Source organism: Pantherophis guttatus, chromosome 3, assembly GCF_059756535.1.
Source record: "Pantherophis guttatus breed Tessera chromosome 3, ASM5975653v1, whole genome shotgun sequence".
In the NCBI taxonomy this organism is placed as follows: domain Eukaryota; kingdom Metazoa; phylum Chordata; class Lepidosauria; order Squamata; family Colubridae; genus Pantherophis; species Pantherophis guttatus.
In genome coordinates, this window is record NC_142065.1 from 36,781,735 (window position 1) to 36,803,552 (window position 21,818).

Sequence of the window (21,818 nt, forward strand, 5' to 3'; positions counted from 1 at the left end):
TCTTGGGGGTTTTGTGTCTCTTTGCTGCCACCTGGTGATCGTGTGGAATTTTGCTACCCAAAATTTTGCTACCCCAAAAAAGAATTTTGCTACCCAAAAAAACCAACATAGTTCTAGGCTGCATAAAAAGAGGGATAGAATCAAGATCATTCATGTGAAGTGTTAATACCACTTTATAATGCCTTGGTAAGGCCACACTTGGAATACTGCCTCCAGTTTTGGTCGCCACGATGTAAAAAAGATGGGGAGACTCTATTGGCAAGACATCAAAAAAATTATTGAGAAAATAACAAATCTACAAGTTGAAGATAGTCCAGAATTTTTTCTATTTGGCATGATAACAGCACAATACTCCAAAGAGACGAAATACCTTATTATACATATCCTGACAGCAGCACGATTACTATTTGCTCAAAATTGGAAATTAGACCAACTCCCAACTAAAGATAAAATTATCTCAAAGATAACAGAATGTGCCGAGATGGATAGATTGACGCTGGAACTCCAGGACAAGGAAGAAAGTGAATACTACCGGGTGTGGCACCAATGGTACCAATGGCTGGAAAGGAAAATAAACATAACCATAGACGATAACAACTATGGTGAAAGATTAAGTAATAAGGAGAGGATGTAAATACATACTAAGTCATAAGTAGTTGAATTAATAATCTAATATTATTTTCTTATTATCATGCAAAGAAAACTATTATATATATTGTTGATGACAAAAAATATATATGGAGAATGTTGTGTGGGTGCTGTGGGTGGTGGGAGTTTTGCTTGTTTTGTATTGTCTTTGTATTTCTGTAAAAATAAAAAAAATAAAAAAAAGATGGGGAGACTCTAGAAAGAGTGCAGAGAAGAGCAACAAAGATGATTAGGGGACTGGAAGCTAAAACATATGAAGAACAGTTGCAGGAACTGGGTATGTCTAGTTTAATGAAAAGAAGGACTAAGGGAGACATGATAGCAGTGTTCCAATATCTCAGGGGCTGCCACAAAGAACAGGGAGTCAAGCTATTCTCCAAAGCACCTGAGGGCAAGACAAGAAGCAATGGGTAGAAACTAATCAAAGAGAGAAGCAACTAAGAACTAAGGAGAAATTTCCTGATAGAACAATTAATCAGTGGAACAACTTGCCTCCAGAAGTTGTGAATGCTCCACCACCGGAAGTTTTTAAGAAGATGTTGGATAACCATTTATCTGAGGTGGTGTAGGGTTTCCTGCCTAAGCAGGGGGTTGGACTAGAAGACCTCCAAGATCCCTTCCAACTCTGTTATTCTATTCTATATCTAGTAGCCTTGATGTGAAGGAATTGTCTTAAGATTTCATTTCAAGTTTCCTCTTTACAACAATACAATCTATATCCAATTTGGATATGCACAGTTCTAAGGACAGTTTGATATCTTAAGATAAAAATCTTAAAATATCTTTTACAGAAATGCAAGATTAAGATGTTAAATTAATTGACCATTTGCTTCAAAGAGCCCTGGTGGCACAGCAGACTAAAGCACTGTTATTAACACCAGCTGCCTGCAATTACTGCAAGTTCAAATCTCACCAGGCTTAAGGTTGACTCAGCCTTCCATCCTTTCTAAGGTAGGTAAAACGAGGACCAAGATTGTGGGGGCAATAAGATGACTTTGTATAAAATATACAAAAGTATGAAGGCTATTGCTTAACGCATTGTAAGCCACCCTGAGTCACCGGAGAAGGGCGGCATATAAATCAAATAAAAAAAACCAAATCTGCCACCTTTATCTAGACATCTCACTTTGTCAAGCAAAAACATCTATCTTCACTTTTTGAATGCATGCATCATGATTGCAGTTACACTTGCAGTCAGGAAAATGTTTAAACTATTGATTTGTTTCAGTGAGCTTCCTAGAAGTGAATAACTGGAAGAAGCAGGTCTTCCAATCCAGATGTTGGATTACAATTTTGAGTATCCTGGATGATTGGCTAAATTCATGAGGAAGAGGTCAACAGATTCTTTTATAACTGATCTAGACATGCAGATGAGATTAAATTCAGCTTCCCTACCTATAAGAAATAACTTACTACGGGTAGTTCTCACTTTATGAGAAGTTATGATGGACCCCCAAAGGTACTTACAGCCCAGTTTCAATGGCCACACCTCCCCCATTATCATGTGATTGTATCTTGGGTTCTTGACAATTGTCTTGCATTTAGGGCTATTTGTATTGTTCTGCATTCGTATGACTACATTTTTTGGCTGATTTCCCAAGATTTCTGAAGTTCTGCCAAAAAAAATGCCCATTGGATAAAATGGATTCATTTAATGACTTCAGCATGCAATTAATGACTGCAGTGTTCACTTAATAACGAACACAGAAATGATCATAAAATTGGATATGACTGATGTTTAATGACTGTCTCAACTTCTGGGCTCAATTACAGTCATAAGTCAAGGACTACCTATGCACAGTGGTGGGATTCAAGTAATTTAACAACTGGTTCTCTGCCCTAATGATTTCTTTCAACAACCAGGTTGCCAAACTGCTCAGAAAGTTAACAACCGGTTCTCCCTAAGCGGTGAGAACTGGCTGAATCCCACCACTGCCTATGCATCTAAATAAGTAGAACTAATCATATATCACAGTAGCTTTCTTGGGAAGGAAGAAGAGGATTCAGGCCCTGAAAAAATCTATAAATATTGAAGCACCAGACTAGATAATGAACTGTCAGATCAAATAATATCAGTGAATTCCAAAATGGACATAATCAAGAAGCCAAAACAGGACCAGGCCGCGAAATTGATTGTGACTTGTGTTTTCTTTCTTAGTTTTTTCCAGTCTTATTTATTTGTTTCCATTTCTATACCGCCCTTCTCCAAATAGGACTCAGGGCAGTGAACAGCCAAAGTAAAAAACAGAACATACAAAATTTAAAAACAGTTTAAAATAATTAAATATTTTGGCCATAAATTAAAACAACCCAATTTAAGATCAATTTAAAATTTAACTCAAGCCAGCCCAGCTAGTTGAAATAAATAGGTTTTCAGGGCCCGATGAAAAATCCGGAGGTCTGTTATTGTACGTATCTCTGGGGGGAGGTTGTTCCAGAGGGTGGGCGCCGCCACAGAGAAGGCTCTCCCCCTGGGGGTCGCCAGCCGACATTGTCTGGCAGACGGCACCCTGAGGAGGCCCACTCTGTGCGAGCGTACTGGCCGGTGGGAGGCTATTGGTGGCAGAAGGCAGTCTCGTAGATACCCCGGCCCTAAGCCATGGAGCGCTTTAAAGGTGGTCACCAACACCTTGAAGTGCACCCGGAAGACCACCGGGAGCCAGTGCAGCTCGCGCAGGAGAGGTGTCACATGGGAGTGCCTCATCGTCACCATAATCCCCCACGCGGCCGCGTTCTGGACCAGCTGGATCCTCCGGGTGCACCCCAGGGGGAGCCCCATGTAGAGAGCATTGCAGTAGTCCAGGCGGGAAGTGACGAGTGCCTGAGTGACTGTGCGTAGGGAGTCCTGATCTAGAAAGGGGCACAACTGGCGTATCAGGTGAACCTGATAAAAAGCCCCCCTCGCCACGGCGTCAAATGATCTTCTAAAGACAGCCGTGCGTCCAGGAGGATGCCCAAGTTACGAGCCCTCTCCGTGGGGGTGAGTGATTTGCCCCCAATAGCCAGCGATGGCGTCAGCTGGCTATATCGGGACACCGGAAGCCACAGCCACTCGGTCTTGGAGGGGTTGAGTCGGAGCCTGTTTCTCCCCATCCAGGCCCGCATGGCCTCCAGGCACTGGGACATCACTTCAAGGGCATCGTTGGGGTGGCCTGGGGTGGAGATGGACAGCTGGGTGTCATCAGCGTACTGATGGAACTCCACCCCGAAGCCACGGATTATCTCACCCAGCGGCTTTACATAAATGTTGAACAGAAGGGGCGAGAGGACCGACCCTTGTGGCACCCCACAAGCAAGGTTCCTCGGGGTCGACCGCTGCCCCCCTGTCAACACAGATTGCGACCGGTGCAGGAGGAGAACCACCGCAGAACGGTGCCCCCCACCCCCATCCCCGCCAACCGGTGCAACATGATACCATGGTCGATGGTATCAAAAGCTGCTGAGAGGTCTAACAGGACCAGGATAGAGGAGCAACCCCTATCCCGAGCCCTCCAGAGATCATCCACCAACGTGACCAATGCCGTTTCCGTGCTGTGCCCAGGCCGGAAGCCGGACTGGAGCGGGTCTAGATAGACAGCTTCATCCAGGTACCGGGGAAGCTGTTGCGCTACCACACTCTCAACAACCTTCGCAACGAAGCGAAGGTTGGAGACTGGACGATAGTTAGCCAAAACAGCCGGATCCAGAGAGGGCTTCTTGAGGAGGGGCCTCACAACCGCTTCTTTCAAAGCGGCCGGCAGGACCCCCTCACTCAAAGAAGCGTTAACAATCTTCTGGAGCCAGCCTCGTGTCACCTCCTGGGAAGCCAGTACCAACCAGGAGGGACAAGGGTCCAATAAACATGTGGTCGCGTTCAGCTGTCCCAGGACCCTGTCCATGTCCTCGGGAGCCACAGGATCGAACTCTTGATCTTGATGTTGAACTAATGTAGATTAATTAACAATATAGGCAGGCAACATTTCTTCCTTTCTTTTCATCAGAGGTATTAAATTGATATTATGAAAAATAATTCTATTTAGTAATCTGAGCAGTACAACTAACTAATGCAGACCAGAGAGACCTACATATTATAAAATTATCACTTCTACAAAATTGAAGACAATTAGCTGATAGAGCAGCGTTTCTCGACCTTGACAACTCTAAGACATGTGGATTTCAACTTCTAGAAATTCCCAGCCAGCATAACTTGACTAGCTGGGGAATTCTGGAAGCTAAAGTCCACATGTCTTAAAGTTGCCAAGGTTGAGAAACACTGCCTTAGAGCATATAATCAATGAAGGCTGGCTTCTACATATTTCTTTGCTTCTACTGACCAGGAATAACCTTGATTTCAGAGTAACATACAGTCCTATTATTTTAGGTTACCTAACCTAACTGCAAATCTACAGCAGTTTGAAGAATGAAGGGTCCAGAAACTGCCATGGTCAAAGGATGGTTAGAAGTCTGTGTGCACCAAGAGTCCAATTAACAAGCAATAGCATTCTGCTTCCATTTGTATTGTTGTTTCAAAGTACTCCCATTTCAACAGTGCACATATCATAGCACCAAACTTCCTTTCCGTATGATTATCAGCTTAATAAACGTTCATGCCTTTCATGAAATAAGGTAGTCCTATGTTCTGAAATGTGCTGGAATCTCTTTTTTTCCCCCAGTGGAGAAAGAAGACAAATAATCCAGTTGCTTAAAAATACTTTAGCAACAGTTCTCAACTAATTAATTCATGCCTAAAGAAAAAGCAGGCTACCAGCTTTTGATAATAAGAACAGAGATTCTCTTGAAGTAGCTATCAGCCAGATTGTCTTGTCTCTTTATTGTTTTATACTGAATTGCCTAGTCTTTTTTACGAACTGTTCGTAAAAGTGGTGGGAGGCTCCGCCCACCCGCCCGGACGTCATAATGGATGATCTGCGCATGCGCAGAAGTGCATGCGCGAGCGAAGCTCCCATTGTGAACCGGTAGTAAAGGTAAGTAGAACCCACCCGTGATTCAGTGGGTTATTCTGATGAGCTTGTAGAGTTTCCTCTAAATCAAGCTCAGCTCCTGGTAACTTCATAGATGCCTCCATGTAGTTACTAGCAACAATATTGAAGTGGTTTCCACAGCTTCTTCTGGGATATTTGTTCTGCTTCTCAGTGAAGCCTATAGCCATACAGTTCCTCACTGGATTTCTAACCAAATGCAACCCTCCTGTGTAGCTTCCAAGCCTAGATGAGGTCAGATGAGGTCAGCTGGGCACCTCAACCTGCTGAGCCTCTGATGAGTTTAAGGGTGACAATGGGAAACTGATTGTATGTGGAGGAATAAAGAATCACAATGCAAAGAGTATCTTCTGACAAACAAATCTTATCTAACCAATGGCTGGAAAGAAAAGCACAGGTCCTGAATATTTTTGTATTGTACAATAAGGGAAAGCCCCCCATTCTCAAGAATTCAAAAAATCCTTTCCTGTCAAAAGAGGAAACTTTCCTGGGTGTAAGTGGTCAGCTGTTGCAATGTTTATCAACAGCAGTGGAAGATAAATGATTTGAATTTGGAAGTGAAAATATTCCTTCCCTCTCTTCTCTGTCTAAGGAAAAGAGGTATATTCCAGTGGTGAAATCCAATTTTTTTTACTACTGGTTCTGTGGGCGTGGCTTGGTGGGTGTGGTGTGGCTTGGTGGGTGTGGTGTGGCTTGGTGGGTGTGGCAGGGGAAGGATACTGCAAAATCTCCATTCCCACCCCAGTCTCAGGCCAGCCAGAGGTGGCATTTGCTGGTTCTCTGAACTACTCAAAATTTCCACTACTGGTTTTCCAAACTACTCAAAATTTCCGCTACCAGTTCTCCAGAACCTGTCGGAACCTGCTGGATTTCATCCCTGGTATATTCTCTGCTGTTACCTTCATATTTGAAGAGGTCCCTTGGAAGACGCATTCTAGTTCACTGTTCCCAAATAGTGTAAAGCAAGAACTCTTGTCTGAGAGAGTTTCTTCAAGAAATGTTTCCTGCTCTACCATTCAAATCAACAGCAAAACCAGTAATTTCACAACAAACCCCGCCCCCTTTTATTTGGGAACCAAACAGTAACCAGTCAATTTAAATTATGGATAGAATGGGAATGAACTGAATTAAGCAGTGTAAATGATTTATACTTAACAGCAGTTGAAATCATTGCAAAAAAAAAGTGGGAGTCACTCAGCCAGTTAAGCACTTCTAAGACCTCAAAAAACACTTTGTCTTATTTATTCATTTCTTTTATAGCTTGAAATGCTTCTTTCAGGATAAAATCCCCAATGAAATCAAAAGCACTTACAATAGGGTTTAAGTTTGGTGGCCTATTAAATTTGTTTCTTTGCTCCTTCCTAAATTATGCATGTCAGTTCGATGTGGCTTGGAATGCTGCAATGAATCAATTAAAAAAAAAAAATAGAAAGGTCAGAGCACAAGATCAATTATACACTGAATATTCTTTGAAGTAAATTTAACAATGCTTGTAATAAAAGGAGGAGATGGATCCTTGTGATACCCTAAACAACTCCAGTATTTATTGTGATATCTTCTTTTGTTAAATAAGAGGCAAAAGGGCAATGTTGTGTAGTATTTAAGGAGGTGAACTTGAGCATAAAGTTCACTGGTTGACTCTAGTTACTTGTTCTCACAGTGCAACTAGACATAAAGGGTCTTGGGATAAAATGAGAGACCTCCCACTCTTATGTACACTCAACTGAGCTCTCGGAGAAAGGGCAGAATGCAATAATAATTAACTAAATATAATTAACTAAATTAACTAAGCACTAAACATTATGTGTTTATTGTCAGTTGGTAGATACACTCAGTTGATAGTTCCTTACTTGGATATATTGAGGGAAAAAATGCTGTAACAGTAAGGACAAAACCTATAATGTATAAAGGGTACCATCCATAAAAATGTATTTATATAAATTTCACATTTTCCTACAAGGTTATACATATGAGTTTTGTATAGAAATCTAGGTTATACTTACATACTTCTTACACTTCTTATATTTCATAGCCTTTTACACAGAAGTGTTCTTGTAGATGGCTCTCATATATGATAGCTGTTTGATGCTGCTGTTTGCCTTCCTTTCACTGTATATGAGTTCCGATATTTCAGTGTATGTATGTCCACATCACAGAACTGATGCTAATGCATGATCTTTGGGAGGAAGTTTATTGTTGGCTAGATTTGCACACTCTGGACAATTAAGGGAATTAGTGAACAATTTCTATGGTAAATGTATGCTGCTTGATTTTTCTGATTGATGTTGTGATATGATTATTCCTGGATAGAGCAAACTAGAAAATTAACTCAGCTGAATAACATGATCATTACACCAAATTATAACTTCTCCATTTCTTGTATCTTTTGAAAAGTGATTCCTTGTACTAAAATGATGTAAGAAATGTTAGCTCATTATTGTATGCAATTGCTATAGAAATTGACTCATCTACATCACCTTCAGAGTAAAGTTGTGGGTGTGAGAAACAGACAAAAAGCCTATTGGACTACCAGAGTCCATAGGTCTCAGAAGGATAGCAGACCCTAAAAAGCTACATGAATCAAAGTTTTAGATAGAAAGATTTTAAAGTGTATCAGAACTATTTGTAATCCTGCTGAGCTGTTGCTATGAAATGCGATTTTGCAAAGTATGTAGTTTTGAAATATATTTGGAATTAGAACGTTGAAACTGTGAGGAATAGGGAACTGAAAGTAGCTGATGGATAGAGGTTTGAGATGTTGTCAGTTGGTAGATACACTCAGTTGTATCTACACTCAGATTCTGGAATCAAGTTCCAAACTCGATAGCAGAGTGGTCAATGCCTAGAATGCTCTATTCAACTCCATTGTTACATCCTCAAATCCTCACAGCTTCAATCTTAAACTGTCTACCATGTCACCCCATTCCTAAGAAGTCCGTAAAGGGGGCGTGCATAAGCGCACCAGTGTGCCTATCATCCCTGTCCTACTGTCCCCATTTATTTGTATTCATTTCCTTCATTCATGTTCATGTTCATATTCATACCTGCTATCTTGTACAGGTTTGACAAACAAATAAAATAAATAAATAGATGTACACGGGTATATATGGAGACTGTCTGTCCGTGAGGAACAACAAGGAAGTAAGTTGTGAAATACACGCAGAAAAGTATAAAAAGAATGTCTTGGGATGAGTTCAGGGCCACTGGCTGTAGCTATTCCTTGCTGGACCTAGATATCGTCTCTGGATCTCATTGCAATGGGTTATTGATATAAGTTGTGTTATGATGGCTATTCATTTCAAAATTGCTCATGAAATAAACCTCTGAATCTTAAAGTAAGAATTGTTTATTGTATTGCTGCTTCCTGTTTCTTTTATTGGAATATTTTTATGACATGGGGGAGAATTGGAGGTTAGAGTTGTTGGATGAAAATGGGATATAAATTTAACAAATAAAGAACAGAAGATTTTGATGGTACTTGATACTCTTCTATTAGACATTCAGAAAATGGACACGCAATAGAAGCCTTTCTGAATGACTTCTTATGAAGCAGTATAGGCACTTAACTACTAAATGCATCTCTTAAGCTACAGAAAATCCTTTCTGTTGTCAAGAAAACCGCACAGAGCAGTCATTTGTGCTGATGCCAGGAACTGAGTTTGATTTTATTTTGTAGCAGAGTAAATATATGAATTGCAAAGACTCGGTGCTCAATCACTTAATGCTTCCTACTTAGTGGGCTTGCTTTCGTAACACTCAATCATTCAAGGCTACCTGTTTAGTGGCTTGCTAAATAGTGAATTTGTATAAGTCAATTTGTTTTAGGAAATTGAGTCATAAATACTGTTTGTTTCTAACACTTTAGAGAGTAAGAATATAATGGAGTGCAACCCATGTCCAGATGTTTTACAACATTAGCCCCAATAATAGCTTTGACCTATGAAAAACCTGATGTATCCAGCAGAATCTTTCCTGTTCAATCATTATGCCAATAATAATGATTGGCAGATTCTTCTCTATGTCAGGATGGAATTTTTAACTTCAATTAAATACAATCGGGCTATGTCTAAAATAATATCAGAAAGTTGGGAAACATTGCTTCTGAAATGTAGTCATTGAAACAGTGAGGAAAACAATGTGCTAGTACTCTTAATAAAAATATTAATCAAAATCAAAGGTGAAATGTTTTCACCTTCTGGAAAATCCATTTGCCCATATTTTCCAATCTTATGCAATTTTTCCCCTTGCTTTTTTTGTAAAAAGCAAGTCCAGGAATAAGATTATATTTTTCCAAAGCCTGTGTAGACTTTAAAGAATGACCTCTAGTTCTTCTGTTCAGATTTTAGTTTTATCCTCACCTGCTCTCAATTTTAAAATAGTAGTTCTGCCTACAGTATATTTTCAGTCACATCCATGAATTCTAATGGAGACAGCAGTATGTGGGTGAATATTCAGTTCTGAGATTGAGTCAAAGACTCTTTGTGAAATCATAGGGTCCATGTGGGCTACAGAGGTTGTTCATCATCCACTTGAACACATCCAGTGAAGAGGAACCCTTATTACTACCCTGGGTAAATGGTGACACCATTGAACTGATTTTACTGTTAGGATACTTTTTTTAACTTCCAGTCATGTTTTCTCAAGACTAAATCCATCTTCTTCTATCCTTCCCCACAGGAATTCATTTCTAGTTCCTGATCATCAGGTTACTCTTCTCTGAACCAGTTGTAGTTTGTCTAAATTCTTAAAATACTTGAGCTATGGTCCCACCAAAGTAGAATAAACAGAATAAGCAAAGCAACTACATCAATGCTTTGCTGCAATCAAGCTATACTGTATCTAGACCATTCCCTTAATCTAGGAAGGAAGTTACTTAATTTTTAGAAAAAAATGAGATAAAAATTGTTTGGCAATAATTTTTTCTTAAAAAAATGAAAGCTTGTTTTTCACAATTACTGCATTGTTTTCAAGGTGGTTTCAGACTGATCTGTTTATGATCTATTCTAGAATTTCCTCATCAGTGCCAGACTTCATTTTCTTTCCCCCCTTTTTGAATGTAAAGACCACATTTGTTCTTCTCCTACATCTGGATTTCATCTGTTCTCCAGGATTTAATCTATTCTCCAAAGATAATTCATAAGGGTTTGGCCAGATCATCAGCAAGTTCTGTTAATAACCTTGCAGTGAGAAGGAGAACAAACACATTTAATAAAATAAATAAATAAAATAGTATGTAATTTAGTTGGTCCTGGAAATGTAACATCATTAAACATAAACAGGTATTCTCTTGACTATGTTTCTGTCAGCCATAAACTTCAATCTTGCTCTTCACAATTTACTGGCTAAAGACAGTATTTTTTTTTCTTGTGATAGTGAAGAGTGAGCCAAAATTAGAGTCCAATAATATCTTGCTTCCTTCATGGAGCATCGGCTTTTTTCCCTTTTATTTCAAACATATCTAAAACATTTTGTTGCTATTCTTAACATTATTCACTAACCTAAACTTATTCCAATCTACTGCTTTCCTGACCTCAGTTCTACAGTTTCAGGTTGTTTGTACTTGTTCTTAGTAATTTGGCTATCTGCCCATTTCCAATATGCATTTTTGGGATTTTGTTTTGTTTTCAATTCTTTGATGGAATCCCATTGTTTCCAAATTCAGCTCTAAATTGAAGTGACAAGTCAATTACAATTGCCTAATCTAATTTAGGCATTTCAAACTGATTATATTCAGACCAATCCAAATGCCTTTTCTGCATGTGCACCATCACATTATATTTATTTGCACATTCAGTTCAAACCAGTTTGAATACCCAAAATGTATAGGTCAGTTTCCTAAATCAAATAATTATTTTAATCAGATGAATTTGATTATATAAACAGACTCAACAATGTGAATGATTTGAATTGTGTAAAACCAGGCTATATGTGGCTAAGATAACCATGGAGTCCCATGTTTTGCTTGCTTTTGTTCTATTTGGTTTGATCTATTTTGGTTTGTTTTGGGATTCTCTTCTGTTGTTGTTTTTTATTTGTTATGATGGCTTCTTAGTTGTAATACTGCCCAGAGACACTTTGGTGCTGAACCACTATAAATTAAAGAAATAAATACATTTGTACAAAACTAATATGCATGTTCAATGTTACACTGTTCTAACTTTCTCCTCTGGCAGATTCAGATAACAATAACGTATATGTTGGATGGCCAAAATGTGGTCATGAAAAAGACTATGGATGCTTGTCCTTCTTCTTCCATCCACACTGTCTCAGCAGAGCTTAGGACCACACAACATTTATCAACCTTGGATTTTGGAACAAATTGTATTCATAAAAGTTCACCATTTGAGATTAATGCATGGTGAAGGCATAGCCTGCATCTATTCACTGATAAGGCCATATTTATCACAGTAAAGATAAGTTTGTTTTATTTTTACCGGTAATTTAACAATGCCATTTCTGAAGAAAAATACAAAATGCAACAATTGCCCTTTACAACCTACTTTTTGCCTGGGAATAAAGGCAAGGGTTAAAGTTTTCCATCAAAAAAGTTCATATTCCTCATCCCCTGAGGAATTTGCTCCCCTTCTTGCAGCCCAAAAGACATTTATAATTCATTATGAACAGTGGAATGTAGCTGTTTGGTTGTATAAATAACATGCCAATGGGGATCTGGAAAGGTGTTCTGAGGTCTTAAGGCTAATAAATTTGGCTGATCTCATTCATGTTCTCAAGAAACTTCAGCCAGAATATTCTGATCTTTACTTTGTAAAGGTGACTTTTCTAATATGTGGGAAACAGTGAATGATTTATATGATTTATATTTATATGATTTAATAAATAAACAATTCCTTCCTCTACTTGTAAATTTAATACTATTAAAATAAATAAATTGCTTTATTTCTTTATGTAAATTGCTTTGCATGAAGTCAGGCATATGGCTGTGTATTGTATGATATATATATATTCTTAGTCAAGTCATCTAGTTTCTCATGGTAACATTAGAAGTCATTTATCTGCTTCTCCTCCTGTATATGAATTGCAAGTAGCCATATTGAAGTACCCATAATTCAATGAAATTTCTATAACATTAATATGGTGATTTTTCATATAGGGACAGTTTCAGGCAAACTGGTTTCTACAAGGAAATAGTATATTAAAATAACTGATAGTTTGCCTAATTCAGAAAAGTCTGTTATTCAACCTAGAAAAACTAATTCTGAAATATTGGAACCATTATGTATCATGAGAATATTATGGAGAATCATAAGTATGGGTTTGCATCAGAAATGTTCATTCAAAAATTAGAACATCAGCGTGCATAATTTTCTAGAAATACTTACTAACTTCCTGTGCTGGATTTTTATCACGAGAAATAATTCAGTTGTGCATCTCATCTCCACATGATTCATTAGAGTAGTAGGTTTTTAAATGGAAAGTCTAAAATCGGCTCCAATTCAAACCAGCAAGGCTTCTGTGTGTGTTTTTGTGCTCAGGGAAGCTCATTAGTGACATAGTTATTCTGCAATTAAGGATCCAATGCATGGCAGGCTGAGGAACAAAACTGATGGCTATCCTATAATTTCACATACTTTGCTATTTGGTTTACATTATCATTATCATTGATTCCAGATATGACAGGGCTGCTGCCATCCTTTATGATCTGGCTGGAAATTTTGTACCTCAACACATCTAGAAAATAGGAACTAAGAAATATTACTACAGATAGTTAGCTTTCTCCAACTTGGTACCTTCCATCGTGTGAGGAAACTGGAGATGCCAGATTCCTGAGAGGCATAGCATACTCTGGGAGAGTCTTAGTACTTAATTACTATCCCTGCATATTTAGAGATTACTAAATTGAGATGGCTGGATTATGCCATGCCTATAATTTCAATTAACTGAATTAAATTCATCTACATTTTTCTGGCTGCAGAAACCAGGAAAAAAAACCTATTTCTTCTTCTTATTTTTCACAAGATGAGCTGTTACTTGAATTCTGAGGTGTTAACAAGCAAAAAATATAAAAGATTTGTGGATGAAAAACCAGGTGAAGATTTAGTTCACAAGCAGCAAAGGATTTATTTTAGATATCTGCAAGTCTGTCACTGTTAATATGGCAAGTTTATTGAACACGTTTATATAATCCTAGCACAGATGTGTATGTGTTTTATAAAAATTAACACTATTTTTAAATTTTCAATAGAATAATAGTTTTAATAAATATTGTACAAATGTTTGTATATGTGCTGATTAAGAAAATGAACATGATAAAATTAATAGCCTTTAATTATGAAATATTTGTATATGAATATGAAGTTTAGTTCCTGAGTGTGATAAAAGCGATTTATGAGGGAATTGATAAAACACTGAGCAGTGAATAAGCTTAGGATGTAGGATGTTCCCTTAGCTGTTTTATGTCTAAAAGATGATTTGATTATATATATATATCTCTACTGAGGAAAGTCAAAAGTCTTTCATTTTAAATTATCCCTCTCCCCCATTCCCCTTTTTCACTTCTTCGCTTTTGATCCCCTTTTCCCCTTCTTCTTCTTCTTCTTCTTCTTCTTCTTCTTCTTCTTCTTCTTCTTCTTCTTCTTCTTCTTCTTCTTCTTCTTCTTCTTCTTCTTCTTCTTCTTCTTCTTCTTTTTTTTGCTGTTTTGCATTTTTAACTTCTTTTGAAATTTAATAAGATTGTGTTGAAAAAGGAGGTGTGACGTTCCTTTAACTGGGTAATGTTTTTATGAATAACTATATAAGAAATGCTTGTGGTGACATTAGACTATGTTGACTGGGGACATGAATGTACATGCATTTTGTATGCGGATCATGCTATATTGTTGAAAGAAAAACCAAACAATTTGCAGAAGATGTTAGATTATACAATATAACAGGAAATACATATCTGAAAATTAATTCCTCTGAAATTAATTTAACAACTAATTAAGTTAGTTGTTTTTGACACAGATCAGAATCTGCTTTATGGCAGTTCATTCCTACTTACCAGGTAATTTCAGAGGCTAATGATGAAGGCTTTTGCTTCTGTTTTAATGTTTAAATTAACTTACAGAATATGGCAAGAAGAAAACTATAGCCACTATATTTACTATACCTATACAGGCCTAGTTCATGCATACTGCCAGTGGTGTCTGCAGCAAACTACAAACCATGACATTGTCTTTATTGCATGTGCCCTGGTATCTGACACAACTATATAAGTTATGACATTTAGCTGATGTCTTCACATGTTCCAACATTTGTTTCCCTTATCCTCATAGATGCCTATGACTGCTAAAACAGAAATTGGCTTATTTTGTCCTAATGTCACGTGTACATTTAGCATTCTATACACATTTGCAAGCCAGGCTGATATTCTCGCATTTCGACTATTGCAATACACTCTACATGGGGCTACCCTTGAAGACCATTTGGAAGCTACAGCTGGCACAGAGTCTGGAGGCACGGGCACTTCTTAGGGTCCCTAGGGTCCATGTTATAATACTGCTCCGTGAGCTACACTAGTTGGTAATTTGCTTCTGATGCAATTCAAGATGTTGGTAATCACCTATAAATTCCTTCAAGGCCTAGGTCCAGAATACTGTCTCATCTCAGTGAGACTAGTCCACCCCACCCATGCCAGCAGAAAGGGCATACTGCAGATGCGATCGGTCAAGGAATTTTGGCTGGTGGGTGCAGCAGAAGAGCCTTCTCTGCCCTGGCTCCTGCTTTTTGGAACATCTTAAACCCTGAGATGAGATTGGCTCTCATCCTGCTGACTTTTTATAAGAGCCTTAAAACCTGGTTCTGCCAAATGGCTTGGGTCCCAACAGGGGAGTTTCACATTGGAGATGGTTGGCTAATTTAAAGCTAACCCCACCTGTCCCCTATCCATATATCTGGCTCCCTCCTTTTCCATCTAACGTTAATGATTTTGTTTTGTCTGTTCTGTCATTTTATATTCAATGATTTCAATGTTTTTAATGTTTAATGTTCTTAAAGAGAAGGGAGTATCAGACCATCTTATTTGTCTCTTGAGAAATCTATATGCGGGTCAAGAAACAACAGTGAGAATTGGACATGAAACCACTGATTGGTTCAAAATTGGGAAAGGAGTCCTGCAAGGGTGTATACTGTCACCCTGCCTATTTAAATTATATGCAGAGCACATCATGAGAAAGGCGGGGCTAAATGAATCACAAATTGGAATTAAGATTACCGGGAGAAATATCAACAACTTCAGATATGCAGGTGATACCACTCTAATGGCAGAAAGTGATGCGGGTGAAGGAGGAGAGTGCAAAAGTTGGCTTGAAACTCAACATTAAGAAAACTAAGATCATGGCACCTGGCTGTCTCAATTCCTGGCAAATAGATGGGAAAGAAATGGAGGTAGTGACAGATTTTATTTTCCTGGGCTCCAAGATCACCGCAGATGGGGTCTACAGCCAATAAATTAAAAGATGCTTGCGCCTGGGGAGGAAAGCTATGGGAAACCTAGACAGCATACTAAAAAGCAGAGACATCACCCTGCCAACAAAAGTGTGTAAAGTCAAGGCTATGGTGTTCCCAGTTGCAATGTATCGCTGTGAAAGTTGGTGCCAAAGAATTGAGGCCTTTGAATTCTGTTGCTGGAGAAGACTCCTGCGAGTCCCTTGGACTGCAATGCGATCAAACTGGTCAGTCCTAGTGGAGATCAACTCTGACTGCTCTTTAGAAGGCCAGATCCTGAAGATGAAACTCAAATACTTTGGCCACCTAATGAGAAGGAAGGACTCACTGGAGAAGAGCCTAATGCTGGGAAAGATTGAGGTCAAAAGAAGGGGATGACAGAGAATGATGGAGTCACTGAAGCAGTAGGCGTGAGATTAAATGGGCTCTGGGGGATGGTAGAGAACAGGAAGACCTGGAGGAGCGTTGTTCATGGGTCGCGATGGGTCGGACATGACTTTGCGACTAACAACATGCTGTAAGCCACCTAGAATCATTTGAAATGAGATGAGTGGCAAATAAATTTAATAAATAAATATTACTTGTTTAAAAATCCTGGCTTAATGTTTTTTTTCCTTTTATTTTTTTAAATTTTATTTATTTTGTCGAGTACGTATTAGATAATATATATAAGTATAAGCATGAATTGAATACATAAAATTTAAAAGTTAAGTAATAATGAAAACAGAAGAAAAGGAACACAGTCACAGAGTAGTAATGAATCAGAAAACCCTTCTCTAACCTTAATTGCGTGTCCAATACACTGAAGGACACAAGGTTAGGAAGGGTTGATCGGAGCATTCCAGCCCCCCTCCAAATTTTCTACAGGAATCATTTCATTCTCATAACATATATTTCTTTATTCGGTATTTGTTCTGCAGGGCTAAATATCAAGAGGCATAGATGACAATCTTGGTATTACAGGAAACATGGTAGTTGCTATTTATAGAGCCAGTGCAGCAGCAGGTGAACTTTCTGCTTTTGAAAAGCCACAGTGATAAAATTATTTCCAAGCTGCAGATCCCATCTAGGAACCGTGAAGGACTCTCCTGAGCTGAGAACCCAGAAAAGAATTTTGCAAGGACCTGGCTGAGAGAGAGGTAAGAAACAGTTCAGATAAAGAATAACTCACACCAAAATCACACAAAAAAATACACATTCATGCTTTTGATCTAACTGAAATCTTTCTCTCTTACATGCACATAAACAATAAATTTGATCCTTATATGAGATAGGGAGATTTACAGACATAATCCAGATTCCTTTCAATATCTGTTCACGTTATTATACTTTAAAAAAAATGAAGCAAAGAATTTAGATCTGATTGTCTTTACATTAAAAAATGACCCTTATCTTTCTTGACGGTAAACTAGGGTAGTAAGATTATAATTCATCTTGATAAATGAGATTTATCACAAGATTTGACCATGTGATTCAAAAAGGAAGAACTAGATCTGGTTTTAAAATGACAACAGAAGGCTGAGTATTGTTTTATAAATTAATATAACTGGCAAACGGTATAGCTAAATATGGTCTCAGGACTTTATGATTTTCAATCATATCCCAGGATGGGGAGTAGCCTTCGATTAATTCTATATAAAAGGATATACTTATTTTGCATTTTTCAGGTTTTGCCTCAGAGACAATGCACCAACATATGTGTATCAGTGATCCTGGATTGTTATCAGGTCTAAGATGGATTCTTGAAGCTTGCATTCAGGTTGATATATTATGTTCTCCAACTGACTTAAGTGGCAGTTTATCCTACCTTGTTCTTCATCTGATTTCCCAGATATCATCATTCCGGAACTGCAAACATAACAGAAACATGATGAACTAAGATTAGGATCCATTCAGATCCCTTTATACAATGTGGGTCTTTTGCCCTCCTGGCAATATTGATGACGGAACAAGCTTGTCTTTAATAAAGATAAAAAGAACTAGAAAAATAAAGAGGCTGTTATGTAGAAAGATGACATAAGGCTTAGGTGTTCACTTGGAGATGCTTACTTCTCAAACTGGGGTTAAAGGAAAGAGATCTGAAAGAAGAAATCACATGCTGGTAATATATTGGAAATATTGACTTGGGCTAGAGCTGTTATAGATGAAGGCCAGTCAACCAGCAGATAAGAGTTTCTTTGCCATTTATAGAATGTTAGAAAAATCAATTGCATAATTAGACTTAAAAGAGATCCTACTAGCAAAACACTTGTCTGCAGAGTTCCTTACACTGAAAATTTGATCAGATGCAAGATGTTATTTCATTATTGTGTCTCCCAAAAGAAGACATGCACATACTTTATCTTAGCTGGGAAATATTATTGTATATTGCTGTGTATACATGTGTGTATATATGTGTATTTGTACATAATGGCTGAGGTTTCAACTGTAGAGCAACCTGATACAAAAGCAGTAACACAGTTAACACATTGCCAACAGATACCTTCAAAACATACAAAGAACTGATCATAAATCGCTTCCCACCTTTCTCTGATATTCTTCTCTGCTAGATGGGATTTCAATATTGTAGAAGAGAATATCTGTACTCAGGGTTGAACTATGGAATTAAACTATGGCATTCTTGGTGTTCTCTGAGCTTGTATTTGTATACCGACACTTCATTACCCAACTAGGCAGGGGTGAAATGTAAAAATGTTTGCTACCGGTTCTGTGGGTGTGGCGTGATGGGCGTGGCTTGGTGGTCATGTGCCAGGGTGGGCGTGGCCAACATGACATCACTCACTGTTAGAGCCAGGAGCTGCACATTTTGAAGCTCATTCTGCCCTTCTGAAGCCCCAACGCTTTGAGTTTCTCTCCACCACCCAACCGAACATCGGAGCCTTCTCTTGCAGAAGCAGAATCCAGGCACAGAAATGGAAAAAGGAGAGGGAGGGAATTGGGAGGAGAAGGTGTAAGAAGACGTTTCCTTAGATCACTGACGCTCCCAACAAGTTTGGCAGCGATGTAAGGAAATATCTTCAAGATTGACTTTAAGCCGACAGCAAAAGTAGTGGTGGTGGTGGTGAGGAACAGGGGCATGTGTGTTTGTGTGTGTGTGTGTGTGTGTGTGTGTGTGTATGTCCTGCCCTCTGCAAGGACTTGGAGGCAGACGCTGCCTCTCTGAGGAAAAGAGGAGGCGGCGAAGCCCTGGCTGTCACCTGGGAGAGGAGGAGGGCATGCTGGGAAGGGAGTACGCTGCTAGCTCCCTTCCCCGCAGCCCTTTGAAGCTTGCCTGCCTTCCACGTGGCGTTCCGCTTGCCTGCCTTTGCAAGCTGGTCACGGAAAGGTTGCATGGGAAGGCAGGGAAGCATGGCAGAACTGCGGGCCGTGGCCCGGTTCAGGGGCGTGGTCAGCCACCAATTGCTACCGGTACGGTGAACTAGCCTCAATCTCCGCTACTGGTCCTCCTGAACCGGTCCTAACCGGTAGCATTTCACCCCTGCAACTAGGTAACATCATCAGTGCCTGATGATGTTACCTAATTCGGTAATATCTACAAGCAACCAACCAGGCTCAGAGAGCATCAAGAAGTCCATAAACGGAATTTCCAGACACTTAATCAAAACCTACTATATTCTAGTTGAACACCATGAACCAAGCTGGTATGACATCAACACTAGCCTTCCATTAAGTTACTGTAAGCCACATTGGTCGTTCAGCAAATTAGAAAAGATACTACACCGTGCTCTGATCCACTACTTAGAAAACAACCATCCACTCTATTTTTCTTTTTCCTTTTCTTAGAATGATGGATTGTGAATAAAGTCCCTGGAGTATATCCAATGGTCTCTGTTTGTACAGCAGCAGTAATTCCAATTTGGGGATGAGGTGAATGAGATGACTGATATGGTTGCTGTAAGCAATTTAGGTGATAGAAACCAAAGCAAATGGGGAGAAGGAGAAACAAGACATCTTGTGCCAATCCTATCAGCAGGAATGGGCAATCTGGTACCCTCCAAATTCTATGAATTACAACTCACTTTAATCTTGGCAAATGCTAAGGCTTGCAAGTGTCATAGTTCCAAAAATCTGGATATACCAGATGGTCCGAATCAGCCTGCTTGGCATAAAAGATGTCAATTAATACTTGGAGTCATAAAGCCTTTAGAGAAAGTCACTCACACTCTCCCATCCACCTTTTGCAAAAACAACAACTCTAAGTGCCACCTATATTAAAAGTCAATTATGATGGGGAGAGGACAAACCTTCAAATAATCTATGTGTTCAGGGCTCAGTCCTCTCCTTCCTGCTGTTTGATACCTACACAAAGCCACCAGATGAAGTAGCATCATTTGTGGCTGATATTCAGTTACATATTTCCACTCTAATGTGGTTAGAAGATACAGTTGATGTCTTGATCCAATCAGTGTCTGGAAACTATTGGTGGAAATAGGCATACATTAGATCCTGCAAATGGCTATGGATCCCGATGAATCTAAAGCTAGGCTTCATTGGAAGAACTTGGTTCACAATCTAGTGATCCTCCTGAAATCAAGGTTCCTGCTTGAACAAGCAAGTGAAGGTCATGACCGGGGGGGTGGGGGTGTTGTACAATTACGTCTTGTAAACCAGTTGGAGACTGGACCCACATGCAGAGCAAGTTACAACTGTACTGCTGTAACTTGCTCCGCCTGGGATTCCCATTGAATACGCTCTGAAAATGGTTGTTAGAGACACACAAAGTTTGTCCAACACCATTATGTACTACAGGAGCTGAACTGGCTGCAAGTTAGTTTCCAAGATGGTTTTCTATGAGTTAAATCCACACAACTATTATATGATCTGACAGAGAGGCCTCATGGAAGAATGTCATACAAAGAGACCCATATTTGAACGTTTTAGAGAAGGGTCCTCTTTTGGAACAGCGTTTCCTCCAACTATCTGGACCACACTCCTTTTCTGCTACATTACATGGCTCTTCAGAAAGGCATCTGGAAATAAATGAGTTTAAGTTTAAGTTTAAGTTTAACGTGATTTATATGCCGCCCTATCTCCAATGGACTCAAGGCGGCTCACAACAATAAAATGCACAATTGCACAGTAAAACAATATGAAATTAAAAGTCCAAATTAAAACAGTTTAAAATCAATTTAAAACTATTAAGAACCCCCCCCCCCGCCATCAGTCCAGGCTACGAAACAACCAGGTCTTCAAACCATGGCGGAACGAGCGAAGGTCAGGGGCCATCCGGAGCTCCAAAGGAAGTTGGTTCCAGAGGGTGGGTGCACCCACGGAGAAAGCTCTCCCCCTGGGGGTCGCCAGCCGATATTGTCTGGCCGACGGCACCCTGAGGAGGCCCTGTCTGTGGGAACGCACCGGGCGATTGGAGATTGTTGCTGGCTGCAGGGGGTCCGACAAGTATCCCGGGCCTAGGCCATGAAGGGCTTTATAGGTGATAACCAGCACCTTGAACCTCACCCGAAGGGCAACCGGTAGCCAATGCAGGTTGTGCAGGAGGGGTGTAACATGGGAGTGTCGGGACATTCTCATCACAACCCGCGTGGCTGCATTCTGCACCAGTTGAAGCCTTCGAGTGGTTTTCAAGGGCAGCCCTAGGTAGATAGCATTGCAGTAATCAAGATGGGAGGTGACAGGCGCATGAGTAACGGTGCGTAGGGCATCTTGGTCCAAGTAAGGGCGCAGCTGATGCACAAGGCGGACCTGGGCAAATGCCCCCCTGGTCATGGTCGCTACATGATCTTCCAG

At 39.5% G+C, this 21,818-nt stretch overlaps 1 protein-coding gene across 1 annotated transcript in view; it reads right to left on the bottom strand.

Annotated features, from left to right (window-relative positions):
• Positions 1 to 16,951: 16,951 nt before the first annotated feature.
• The window catches only part of MYBPH (myosin binding protein H), a 29,392-nt gene continuing 24,525 nt past the window's right edge, over positions 16,952 to 21,818 (bottom strand). Inside the window, exons 10-11 of the mRNA XM_034414174.3 lie at positions 17,881 to 17,921; positions 16,952 to 17,201 (exon numbers count right to left, since the gene is read on the bottom strand). Coding sequence (XP_034270065.2) covers positions 17,911 to 17,921 — 11 coding nt within the window. The 3' untranslated portion in view covers positions 16,952 to 17,201; positions 17,881 to 17,910. The remainder of the gene's footprint in view (positions 17,202 to 17,880; positions 17,922 to 21,818) is intronic.